General features: G+C 37.9%; 1 protein-coding gene across 2 annotated transcripts in view; it reads left to right on the top strand.

Annotated features, from left to right (window-relative positions):
* The window catches only part of PDGFC (platelet derived growth factor C), a 261,841-nt gene that overhangs the window by 127,537 nt on the left and 120,790 nt on the right, over nucleotides 1-13,514 (top strand). For both annotated transcript variants that reach the window (XM_075543636.1, XM_075543635.1), the window contains one exon: nucleotides 10,396-10,591. In XM_075543636.1, coding sequence (XP_075399751.1) covers nucleotides 10,396-10,591 — 196 coding nt within the window. The remainder of the gene's footprint in view (nucleotides 1-10,395; nucleotides 10,592-13,514) is intronic.

The raw sequence follows: 13,514 nt of genomic DNA, 5'->3' as shown, positions 1-13,514 counted from the left end.
GAGCTTTTGGTATTGCATCAAAAATTTCCACATTGAACAATGATTATAATTCAGTAAAAGAACTGATGGACTATGTTTAAAAAATAAATAGTGAATCTTTAAGCTTAATGTTTGTTAATGGGAAGAAATTCTAATTAATCTCTCATTTACATTCTGGGTTTAACCTTTTGTAGTCTCTACAACAGTGGTTCTCAACCTGTGGGTCATGACCCCTTTGAGGATCGAATGACCCTTTCACAGCGGTCACCCGATTCATAAGAGTAGGAAAATTACAGTGATGAAGTAGCAACAAGAATAATTTTATGGTCGGAGGGTCACCACCGCATGAGGAACTGTATTAAAGGGTCACGACATTAGGAAGGTTGAGGACCACTGCTCTAGAATTAAGGACAATTTGACATGGAATGGGAATTAACAGCTGCCCAAATATGTTCACTATAGTAATGTGTACTCCTATATGCAATTATAACTAAACTCATTGATGTGTCATAAAGGCTTTAAGAAGAATCCATATGTGGTTATGTAGCCTATTGGTAATAATTAGGATATTATTACCAGTTTGTCTTTCATTATTGAATTTAATCTTAAAAGGCATATCCCACTGTATAAAACCAAGGTTGATTATTGTTACGATCACCTGAAGTTTTAGTGTGTTATCAAATCTTTACCATTTCTATATCACACGCTTCCCTGAGCAGTAGACAAATGTTATATGTCATACTAGCTATGTGAATTGCGATACAGATATGTGAATTGCAATACATTTATAAAGTATGCTTTATGATACAAACTTAATGAAAACTAAAAGGAAACTAGTAATAATCACACTAGGATAGCGAGCCTAATCAGGAGCTCCACAATGCAAGCTTAAATGCATGTTCACTCTACCTGCAGTGGCTGTGGGTGCAAATATAAATGAGTCTGTGGTCTCGTTGGATGGACTAGTAAAAGTGATTTATTTATTCATGTATTTTAAGATTCCAGTAATGCAGTGAGTTCATTGTGAAGTGTGATCTGGGAACTAGGTCCGTTTTTCTGTGCTCCCATGAAGAAGCTGTTTCCTGAATTGACTTGTCAGCCTGGCTTAGTTCCGGAGCTGAACATGGCTCCCGTTGTTCTGGCCTCCATGCTCTATTGCTACCCAAAGGCAGTGAGATCTTCTCACCTCACTTGCTGGACAAAAGTCCTCGCTTCCCACCACTTTGGCTTACAATAGGATAATCCTTAGGGCAATCAAATAGGCATATCTTGGTTTTCTGATTTTACTTCTGCATGATGTCAGTTCAGCCTACATAGTAGTGCCAGGGATCTGGGAGAATGTTCCCTCCGTGCAGGTAGATGTTTTGTTATGCACATTCTGAAAAAAGGCCTCCGTTTCTTACAATTATGCACAATCAGTAACGAAGCTAAAGGCTGAATTCTTGTGCTTACTACAAGCTGACGTTAGAATTTCAAACTGTTTCTTATTTGTATTTTTTAATCATTTTATATGGGACCTCTTACAAATATCACACCATTCCATCGTCTCAAGCAGTATTGTACAGTCGCTACCCCAGCAACCCGTTTTTAAAAAGTAATATCAGGTCAAGAAAATAGTAAAATCTGTGCATTGCTGTTCCTAACCCTTAGGTTTAATCAGACTATAGAAAGGAGTCAAAACTTTGAAAGCACTGCATTAAAAAAGTCACTGATTAATAAAAGCATTCCTGTAAATTCAGATTTCTTATACAGACAGACAATTTTTATCCTACATGCAAGTCCCCTATTCACTGACGTCATTAACGGAACACCTGTTAGTAACCTGCTTTGTGCTTGATACTTGACACTGTTTCTCCTACACATATATTTTGATTGATTGGTGATTATCAAAGTGGCTATTTCATACAAATAACATTTACTTGAACTTTTGAACAGCTTGTGCTTATCTAGGTTAAAATAAGCATGAATATCAAGTGACTGTCTTAAAACAACGGGGTTTATCAGCAATAGATTCATATTTCAGAGTTTTAGATAAAATGATGACTATGATGGTGACATTCTCTGAGTCTGGGGAAATTCTTTTTTCGGAGGGAAAATTTATAGTAGACAACATTAGCTTTATTTTAATTTTGCTAATTGTTTTTAAACTATGGGAAATGATAGATGACGTCACTGGCACAACCAAAATTTGAACCCATATTTTCCATTCCTGTCTTCTTTTTAATGAGTACTAGAATTTAAAGTATTAAGTATATAAGTGGGGTACCTTTTTTTAGTGTGGGATTGATGGAGAGATTTCATAGAGAAAGTCTGGGTTGAGCAGGGAAGCATGACCATTTCTCTACTGAATCAAGGAAGATTGAACTAAATTCCTTTGGAACTCATGGGAACACACCCGACAGACAGCTTATGGACCTGGTGAATCTAGAGAAAATATTCTTTGGTTTAAAGTGAAAGTTGTTGATTTAGAGTTACTGACAAGGAAAGCAGAATAGAGATATAAGCAGAACAGCAAGATTAGAGAATGAGGGTTTATCACAGACAAAAAGAAACTAAAGCAGAAAGCAATGGCCTAGGAGCAGAGCCCGTCACATAAAAAAAGCCAGTGGCAATTTATATCCGGGATTGGAAACAGATACAACCCATTAACCGTGAAAGAGGGAATACTTAAGATTCATGTTTTTACAAATAGTGAGAGTAGCACATTTGGAATCAAACACCTCACAAAAATCTCACTGCATATCTGTGACGCTTCCCATTGTAAAGATATCGTCCTGGTACAGTATTGTATATGAGAAACAGGGAATCCGTATTCTCCAGAACCCTCCAACAAACAGAAGATTTGAGAACTATTTCCTTTGGCCTAATCCTGATGGGTAGAGATCTGTCAGTATGAAACATCAGAAAGAGAAGAAAGTGGATGTTTATCTTTCTTTTTGAGTTATAAATTATGCAGAAATGTTTAGCAATATGTTTTATTTAATAATACAATATATTCAACATCAGTAACTATTTCTTTTCTGACTTCTTAATCCTGTTTTCTTTACTCATCACAAACTTTAAAAGGCATACCAGTAGTATGCAATGAATCACAAACATTATGAAATCACAGTGCTTTTTAAAATAAATCATTTTATTGGGGCTCATACACCTCTTATCACAATCCATACATACATCAATTGTGTAAAGCACCCTTATATTTTCGTTGCCGTCATCATTCTCAAAATTTGCCTTCCACTTGGGTTCCTGGAATCAGCTCATTTTCCTTTTTTCCTACCCCCTCCCTCCCCACTGCCCCTCCCTCATGAACCCTTAATAATTTATAAATTATTATTTTATCTTACACTGCCCGGCGTCTCCCTTCACCCACTTTCCCATTGCCTGTCCCCCAGAGAGAAGGTTAGATGTAGACCCCTGAGATCGGTTCCCTGAAATCGCAATGCTTTCAATGTTAAACATCTTGAATGTGTGCAGAAATATTGCTGTTCTGTAAAATTAAGTTTTACGTGTGCACACATCGTCAATATCTGTATTTCATTATTTGGAGCCCTTCCTGGGTTTTTCTCTTTGGTTTTGGGTGTGCTTTGTTTGCAGTGTTGCTAGGGCCATGAAGGCCTTTCTAACTCGCACTGACCCCGTGGATAACAGAACGCCACCTGCTCCTGGCCCATCCTCAGAACGATTGCACTGTTTGCGCCCCTTGTGGCAGTCCCTGTTTCCACCCGGGCCGGAGGAAGGCCTGTCACCTTTGCACGGATTCACTACTTTCACAAGCATTGCGTCCTTTCCAGAGACTGAGCTCTCCCACTGACATACTCAAAGTATGTGACGCAAAATCTCAAGTCTCAAATCAGAATAGAGCATTCCGGCTTCACTTTTTACGGGACTGATTTTCCTTCTGGTGGTCGTCGGGTCTTTTAATATTCTTTAACCGCACCTTAACTAAAAAGCGTCAATCCTTCATCGGTGTTCTTTATTCAATGTCCTTCTTTCATATGCATATGAGGTTACTAACAATACCATGGCTTGGGCCAGATGCACCTAATTTTCAAAACGATGTCCTTCATTTTCAACACTTTAAAGCGGTCTTGTTCAGGAAGTTGCCCAATGCAGTAGATTGTTGGATGTCTTGACTACGGCTTCCATTAGCATTGATTGTGGATCCAAGCAAAGTGAAATCCTTGAGGACATCCTTCTGTTCTGTTTGGCTTATCATCATGCTTTCTATTGCTCTAGGATTTGGGGTTTCTGTTGCTGAGGATTTTGGTCTTCTGTTGAGTGGCAATCCTGAAGGAAAGCAATCCTACAGGATCCTTAAATCCTGTAGTCTTCCATCTTCATGGGCAAGGGTTTCAAGTCTTTGCCTTCAGGCTGTGTCACCTTTGTCTCAAAGTTAGCTGATAGCATGCCCCCCAAAGGTGACATCGCAGCTTCATGTAGTCCAGCTTCTCAAATTATTTGCTCAGCATTTTTCAATAGCTCTACCCCATTCTGGCATACAGTTATGCAGGGGTTTCAAAGAGATTGTGGAATATTTCCATGATCTTTTCAATTTTTTCTTCTATACATTTTTAAGCCCCATGATATGATGAAAACAATTACATAGATAGTTAAATTTATCACACTAAAACTCATTATCTATGGTTAATAATATTTATTCTTGTTCAAGATACATTGGAAGAAGCAAATTGTCAATATTTTAATGATTTGATTACCAATGTTTATTTAAATTATATTTCCTTTGAATATAATATCCATTGAATCAAAGCAAACATAATAAAGGAGTCACAAAATATATTTCTATGTCATTCCTAAATATAATAGTAAGGTTGTACGTTTGCAAAAATACTTTCAAAATAACAAAACTCTAAGTGTAGAGTCTTCATTTAGCAAAGTTTAATTTTTGCTCCTTTGTTTCTTTGTTTTTCTCTCTTTGATTATAGGTTTGGTTGTTGGGAATTTACATCAAACTTTGACAGTCATCTGTAAATCATGTGTTTGGTGTCAAGCCTCCAAATTTTTGTTGAATTGCTTTGGGAACAGTCATTTAACTTAAAAGAAAATTTACAGTTCTTGTGCCACAAGTAAGGCATAGATGTTCAGCCTTTAATTTGTGTTTTAATTATAACCTGTTACGATTGTGCATTTAAAGAAAAAGGATGCAAGCTTAACTGAAGTATGTTAAGTTTAGCCATGAGGTTTCTGAAGGTTTAAAAATAGAATTAAGAACTTTTTATAACTATGTCATTTTCTAGAATATCTATGAAAGTCAGCACCATGATACTTGTGCCTTAGATATAAGACACTTGCTGTAAGGGGGGGGAAAGCAAATGTTAAATGTCAATACGTTTGGCAGAAAATAATTGAGTTCATTAAAAAACTCTTAAGGTATCAAATGAGAAGAACTCTTGGCTTAAACATCTACAGTGCAAACACTTCTGAAACATGTGTAATACTGGGAGACAAATTAGAGAGTAAGGAACGACTCTTTGTGCAACGAAATTCCCGAAGCACATTTATGACATGGATTGTTGTAATTCATGTGTTTCCTGGTTGTATACAGTCTGTCAGTATTGGGAAGAAATGAATTGAACTTTCTGGTTCTCTCTGTGGTTTAACGAGAGGTGTTGTTATTAGTTATCATCACATTGGCTTCAACCCATGGTGATCTTATGGAGTAGAGAACAATATGTTTCTTTAGCCTGGGCTGTCTTTATGATCACTGATTGATTTGGGTTCATTATTGTGGCTGTTGTATCAGTCCATCGCTTATAATGATTGATCTGGAACTTGTCCAGTCATACTGTCCTATTTATCCTATTTCCCCGAAAGTAAGACATCCTCAAAAATAAGACCTACTTACAGTTCTGCCTCTCGCTGAAATATAAGACATCCCTGAAAATAAGGCCCCCCTCAAAGCTACTATAACTCTGAACTTTGGACCATAGCGGTGAGCGCCGCCAAGCAGCTTACTGTTGGCCTCAGCGCAGCTGGAACAAAGAGGAAGTGTGAGGTCTCTTTTAATAAAACAATAAACAATAAATGCGTACCGTATTCTTCTTCATGGAAAAATAAGATATCCCCTGAAAATAAGACCTGGCACATCTTTGGGAGCAAACATTAATATAAGACACTGTCTTATTTTCGGGGAAACTGGGTACATCCCCCAAACAATCCACGGCCATTCCCTCACTTCCTATGCGCCCTGTCCTGTATAGTGTTCTGGAGATTGTAAATCGTTATCTTTGTCCTGTAGAGCAGCTGGTAGTTTTTGACTGCTGACTCTGCAGCCCAGTATTTATGGCACAGTGCCCCCCCCCCCCCCGGTGGCTTCATGGATGTTATAGTAGTCAGCAATAGGATCAAAAGCAAAGGTATCCATAAAGAGGGAATACCCTTCTATACGGATTCTATACTGCTGATAAATCATTTCAACCCTAGGAAGGAAGGCATCAAATTATTTACTTAACCTAAGAATCTTATCACATGGAAAATATATTTACTGCTATGATGATGATGATATTATAATATGCACCATAAAGATTAAAAGGGAATGTTTGCTTTGCCTCTTTGCTCGCTTCTCTAATAGTATGCCAAACACTGTGAAGTTACACTTAGCAAATTGATTGTTGAAACAGTCCAGATTTTTTTAGATTTTTAGAGAATAATAAAGCTGCCTTTTGATCATTTAAAGATAAAACAGATGGTTCTTTAACCATAGTAGGTGTTCAAATTGATCTATGGCCCTTCGCTTTCGTTCTCTTGTAATTCAAGAATTTCTTTATAGCCGTATTCTTATTTTTTATCAATGTGAAGTAGTGCTGATGTATTTTGATGGACAAAATACTAAATGAAAAGTTACTGTGACTATATATTTAATTGCTCCTGAAAATTGGAGGCCAAAATGGCTGTGTGCAATCTAAACAATTCCATACAATGGAATAGAAGGGATATTCATTTTCTAATATGGTGTGATATTTTACCACAGTCTTTAAGTAACACTCATGTGTTGACTCACAGCTGCAGGCTCGAGGCCCAGACACTATATTGCTGGACTCGGTGCTCAGGTTCATAAAAGGCGGAAATGAAGGCATCAGTTCGGTTTCAGTGCTTCCTAGAACATGTGGAGAAGAATTTGCTTCCAACCTAATTAGACCCTTTGAGGTTTGGGGACTGAGGTGGTTGCTTTCTTTCTATCATTCCTGGACTGTTCGTAGGTCTTGAAGCTTCCTGAATTCTTTTTTTTTAAATATTATTGGCATATTAGTCACATCTCATACAATTCAATAATCCAATCATGTTAAGAAGAGTTGAACGATCATAACCACAATTTCAGGACAGCTTCTTTCTCATACCCATTGGTATTAGCTCCCCTTCCCTACAGCCTCCCCTGCCATGTCCCTAGGTAATTATTAATCCAGTTCCTGTCTCTAGACATACCTGTCCTGGATTTCACAGACAGAGTAACATACAAAGCAAAATGGAAAAACAAACAAACGCACCAAAACAATGACCACACAATAAAATAGAAAAGAAAGTAGACACTATTAAAAATGGAAACACATGTGAAGTGGGTCAAAGGGAAGATCAAATGAGCTTTACCCGAACTGCATCTGCTGTAGTTGACTTTCCACTGCTCTGTAGCTGACCAAGGCTATTCCCATCCCTGGACTGTGGTCAGAGGGGATTCACCGGAGACACCATCTGTTAGCATCCTTCCGTGTTACACTGGCATCCACTGTGAACTGGGTGTTCAGAAGTTAACCTCTGATAGCGTTCCCTCCTGTGGATTTGGAGTTTATTGTCTGCAATCCTTGGATCACACAGGCTAGTGTGCTTTCTTCATGTCGACTCAGTTGATACTTTCTTCATGTGAATGAGTGGATGCCTCACTTAGAAGGCTGCTTATTTTAAGACACGCCTTTAAGATTCCAGGCCCTGTTCTCTGCTAGCCAGGCACCTTCTGATTTCTTCACCACATTTTGCTATAGCACTTATAGCTTCAGTGATCTTTGATGTATGATATTCTCCATCTTCAAAACACCAGTAAAACAAATATCTCTAATATTAAATCTGTCTTCAAAATGATTATAAAGTCCCATTAGAATCAGACCCACCAAGAAAATTTACCCTTTGGTTACTCTAAAGTTAACTGATCAATAGTCTAATCATGGGGATGATATCCCATCCTTTGCAGGTTCTGCCGATTCAATGGGGGGAATTATTCAAGTGGGGTGTTATTGGGGGTCATCTTAGGCTTCTGCCTGCCACAGAGAGAGGTGAGATCAGTGGTGTGAAATTAATGAAAAAGGATGGAGAGTTTAAGGTATTAAGAAAATAGAAGGCCTAGGGAATTATTAGTTCATTGAAAAAGGCTCATATTATGCGAGAAGAAAAAAGGCATTGAAGGAAATGACAAAACAGCCATAAATAGCTAAAGTAAGGGAGAAGAAGAATGTAGAGTTTCATATAAAATAAGGCGTCTTGGTGGTGCTGTGAGTTAAATATTGAGCCGCTCATCACAAGCTTGGTGGTTCTGGCCACTAGCCACTCTGGGAGAGAAAGGGGACTCTGTCTTCTTCCAGAAAGATTTAGTTTGAGCAGCCCAGAGTGGCAGTTCTTTCTTGTGCTGTAGGGTTGGCAGAATTTAATCATGACAATGAATTTGGCATTTGGTTTGCTCCTGACTTCTGGCTACAGCAACCAGTTAAGCACTCCCCTATTGCTCAAAGTTTGGCAGTTCAAACCTACCCAGCCTTGCCTCTGAAGAGAGACTGCTCCACGTCCGAAAGCTCATCGCCACGGAAACTTAAGGAACACACTTCTACCCGTCACACACCCGGTTTCACTCTGTGTTGGATGCTTCTTGACAGCAACTGATTCATTTTGCACACTTCTAACTAAACAAATTGCACAACTAAACTGAAAAATTAAAGTCCAGCGAACTTTCTTCTGTCTGGGTGCTAAAACAATTGTGCCCGGCAGGATAAGCTACAAAAAAAGGGAGACATGTCTATGGAAAATTTTAAACAAGTGGGCTCTAGAGCATTTCTTCAAAGAGTGATTAGAGGACATGAAGCCTAACAACCAGTGTGATCTTCCAGACAAGCACAATCAGAGCAGTGTTTACCAAGAAGTAAAACTGGTTCAGTCAAAGCCAAAAAAAAAAAAAAAAGACTTGTCAAGAGAAAGCTCAACACTTTGGGGGATGCTCAAGGCATTTTGCTTACTGACTTTTGAGATGGCCAAAGAAAAACACATCTTCATATTATGATGGTGTTCTGAGAATATTAGCCATAGCTTCCGCAGAAAACCCCCTGAGAATGTTGCACCAGAGAGTCCTTTTCAAGTGTGACAAGGTGCCTCTTTATTCCTGTCACCAAACAAGACAATTTTGAGAGAGTTTTTATAGGAAATCATGAAGTGTCTGTCTGCCAACCCTGATTTTGCTCGTTTGACTCCTTTTTGTGTCTTCTTAAAAAATAAATCTTTAAAGGGTATTTATTTCCTTTTATCAAAATGAAGAAAGAAAGAAAACCCACGTTGCCATAGCTACATTTGCAGGACCTTGAGTTCTTTAGGGACAGACGAATTGACTAATTGGTTGATCACATCTCTTACAAAAGTATTTCACAGTCGACAAAACTTATATTCAAAAATAGTTTCAATTTTTTATTTTGTACCTTTTCATGCTATTTCACCACAAACAGTTGAATCCTCGTCATAAGAGAAGTCCCCTTTTTCAAAAGTTTTTGACCCAAATTGTAAACTCTTAATGAAGGTCATTTTCTCAATTCTGTTTCTAAAGCCTTTCTAATAAGGAACAAGTAAAATGTTATAAATGATATGTGATATGGTGTGCTAATTAACATTTCAAGATAATAAAATAAGGCTGATAATGTTCTCTTACATTGTTCTACTTCTCTTTCATTCTAACTTTTCTTTTGCCTCAATTATCTTACGACCTTTGGTATTTTGCAATTGAATTCATGGAAATAGTGGTGTATCTTTCAATAAGTAATTGCAGTATTGTAATGGGGTTATATTAAGGTTCATTTTTATTTTCATATGATTCATATTTGATGACTCTTGCAGACTAAGAACATATCCATCCTTGTGACTTTAGAAATACCATACGCTTGATCGTTTACATTTCAGAAATTAGATTTTTAAAAACATATTTTCTTTGTTCTTTCATGTATAGATACAAACAGATTTTTCTTCAAAATACAAAGCTTTAAGGGAGGAAATTCTGGAAAGAGTGGTATTTGGTTTATTTTAATATAAAACATGCCGAACACTTGCTTGGGGAAAATGTTAACAGTTAAAAAAACCCAAACAAACATTTTTTGAACTCTCTAATTTTGAAAGTGGCTGTTCTAAATGTACATCTTCTGTGTCTATTTTTTGCTCTAGGAGTACAAGATCCCCAGCATGAGAGAATCATTACCGTGTCAACTAATGGAAGCATCCACAGTCCGAGGTTCCCTCGTACTTACCCAAGGAATACGGTGTTGGTGTGGCGATTAGTAGCCGTCGAAGAGAATGTGTGGATACAGCTAACATTTGATGAACGATTTGGGCTTGAAGACCCAGAAGATGACATATGCAAGTAGGTTGTTATATTGAAATTCCAGCAGTGTGGCAGTGCTTACAGACTTTCTCGTTACTTGGTGGACGAATTCCTTTTAATATCCTCTTTTGTTCTAAGAAAGAAGTCCTGGTGGCACAGGGCTTACACAGGCAGCTGCTCATCTAAACGGAAGCTGCTGGAACTCACCAGCTATCCTGTGGAGGAAAGATAGGGCAGTGTGCCTCTCTAAAGAGTTAGACCCATGAAAACCCCATGGGTTTCTCTGTCCTCAAGGGATAGAAAGAGTTGGGGATAATGCGGCAGAAATGGACTTCTGTTCTATTACGTTTTTCTAACTCCCTAAAAAATTTACAGCACTATTTAAGCTATGTTCTATTTAGTCAAAGGACATACCCAAGTGCATACATAACATAAATCTATTCCTGAACACAATATCAACTAATTTATGGCACGGTAGAGTTGGGGATAATGCAGCAGAAATGGACTTCTGTTCTATTAAGTTTTTCTAACTACCTAAAAATTATGCTTTATTTATTTGAACTTTCTGACAGCCTAATCATTAAAATAATAAGTTGTTAAAAATAACTACGGGTGTTTATTACACAGAGATACACACACACACACACACACACACACACACACATACACAGGATTAAGAAGTTTGACTATATCCTCACCAAGAAGAAATACAGTTCAGAAAGCCCACATTAGAAATTTAGGCTCACATGCCTTGCCAGATAGGAATTTATCATAATTCTCCAAGTTAACTGGAGTTTTGCACCCACACAGAAAGACCACCTACTGGATGACATACAAATATTACTCTTTAAATCCCATGTGAATGCCCTTGTCAAGGTCGGGTGGTCTTCTTGAATGTTTTTCAGTTCAGTGGCATTTGTATGTCATCAAAATATTTTACTTGAGCACCATTGCAAGGGTCTTTCGTTCTTCTGTATATACAGTGCTGAGAGGGACTTTTTATTTTATGGTATAGTATAAATACATATTTCAATACAGATGAAGTAAACTTTGCACTTGCTGTCATCACAGTTTGTGTCTGTGCAAATTATTATATTTTTGTCACATTCCTTCTTCCAGGGACTATGCACTTCATTTGTTTTCTGTATCCTTTTTCAGAACTAGATGCTGTTCTGGTCATCTCTGGAGACTGCATTCTTTAACCTTTCATTGTATAGATAAGGACACTAATACCAGAGAAGTGAAATAGCTACTCTATATTTAGTCTTGTTTTGGGCCACCACAAAGAGTAAAATGAATGTTCTCTAATACCTATGTAGTTAATATTTTTGCCATGTTCGCCGGCACCTCATGTCTCATCTCTTATAAAAAAGAATGGCAAGTCTGAAGCTCTTCCCTATTGGCATGTAACCTGTGGGCCAACCGCAGTTAACATGAATGCTAATGAAACAGACTCCCAAGTCAGAGTAAGTTATATTAGTGTTGGCAGTAGATAGAACATTAGCATTTCTTGTGCTTGTTCCTCAATTCCCATAAGACAAGGCCTAGAGGGCCTAGAGGGTTTATGTAGTTAGTTGTCTTATAGATGTAGGTATGTAGGTATATTTAGGGGTGTGTGTGTGTGTGTGTGTGTGTGTGTGTGTGTGTAGGGACATAAGAATCCCTGGTGATAAGGCGGACTTCATGATGATGTGCTGCTAACTTCAGGGTGTATAATTTTCCGTTGTATAAATAGTGGATTGTTTTTTCTTTTCTGTTATTGAGGAACCATGGTGGCATAATGGTTATGTGTTGGGCTGCTTAACTCATGGTTAGACGTTCAAAACCGCAGTCACTTTATAGGGCACAGTTGAGACTTTTTACTTTTGTAAAGATTTGCAGGCTTACAACCCTACACGGGCAGCTCTACCTTGCCCTATAGTGTTGCCATGAGTCAGAATGTACTCGATAGCAGTGAGTGTGGTTTTTGTTCTATTACTGATGTGTGTTTATTTTGTGTCCACTAATTCCATTCAAACATATAATAAAGGTTTCTTTGATTGTATGTAAAAATAGGATATTTGGCTTAAGATTTTCGTATTTTCAGAATTACCAAAAATATGAACTCCTGGCTATTGAGTAGATACTGATTCATAGCAACCATAAAGGACAGGGTAGAAAGACCCCTCCGGATTTCTGAGACTGTCACTGTTTGCAGCAGTAGAAAGGCCCATCTTTCTCCCAAGGAGCACAGGTGCTGACCTGGAAGTTAGCAACCCATTGTCTAACCACTAGAGTTTGACTATTTACACCTCTCGCAAAATGTGTGTGAACATTTCAATGGCACTACTCTCTCAAAAACCTTGAAGTTAGCCATTCCTTAATTTTTCTTAGCACAATTCACATGATTACTAACTGTCAAACGATATTATTGCACTTTTGCTAAGCAATAGAGAATCAAGGTGCAGGCAAGTGACGTAACCTGAAACTTCATAGTCAGCATTACTCACATCTCACACCTCAGTGCTGGTCACTGCCAAACACGTGCTGTTGATGCGCAAAATAATCAGACAGTAGAATTGTTCTTGTTGCAGTAATATAAAATGTAAATATAAAATGTCATGATGAGATTATTGATGAGTGAGCAGTAGTTGTATAAGTATGAAACTGTACCTTTTATTTGTATTTGGCCTTTCCTGATTACCCCTTCATATTTCCACTTTTCTGAGAAGCATCTGCTACTGCCCTTTGCCAACTTTTTCTGGGGCTATTTGTTTATTTAAAAGTTACTTTTCATGCGTGCATTTAAGTCCGTGATCCATCTGGAATTTAGTTGTTTCGCTGGCACGAACACGTTCCTATTCTTCAATAGCCTATGAAGTTGTATGATTGATAGGTCAGATTGCTGAATATGATCTGGTCTGGTTTTTGTTCTCTAATCTGATCCTTTGACTAGCTGTCTTGCTTGGATCATCGGAATGGC

Source organism: Tenrec ecaudatus, chromosome 3, assembly GCF_050624435.1.
Source record: "Tenrec ecaudatus isolate mTenEca1 chromosome 3, mTenEca1.hap1, whole genome shotgun sequence".
NCBI classification, from domain to species: Eukaryota; Metazoa; Chordata; class Mammalia; order Afrosoricida; family Tenrecidae; genus Tenrec; species Tenrec ecaudatus.
This window is presented reverse-complemented; position numbering and strand designations above follow the sequence as displayed.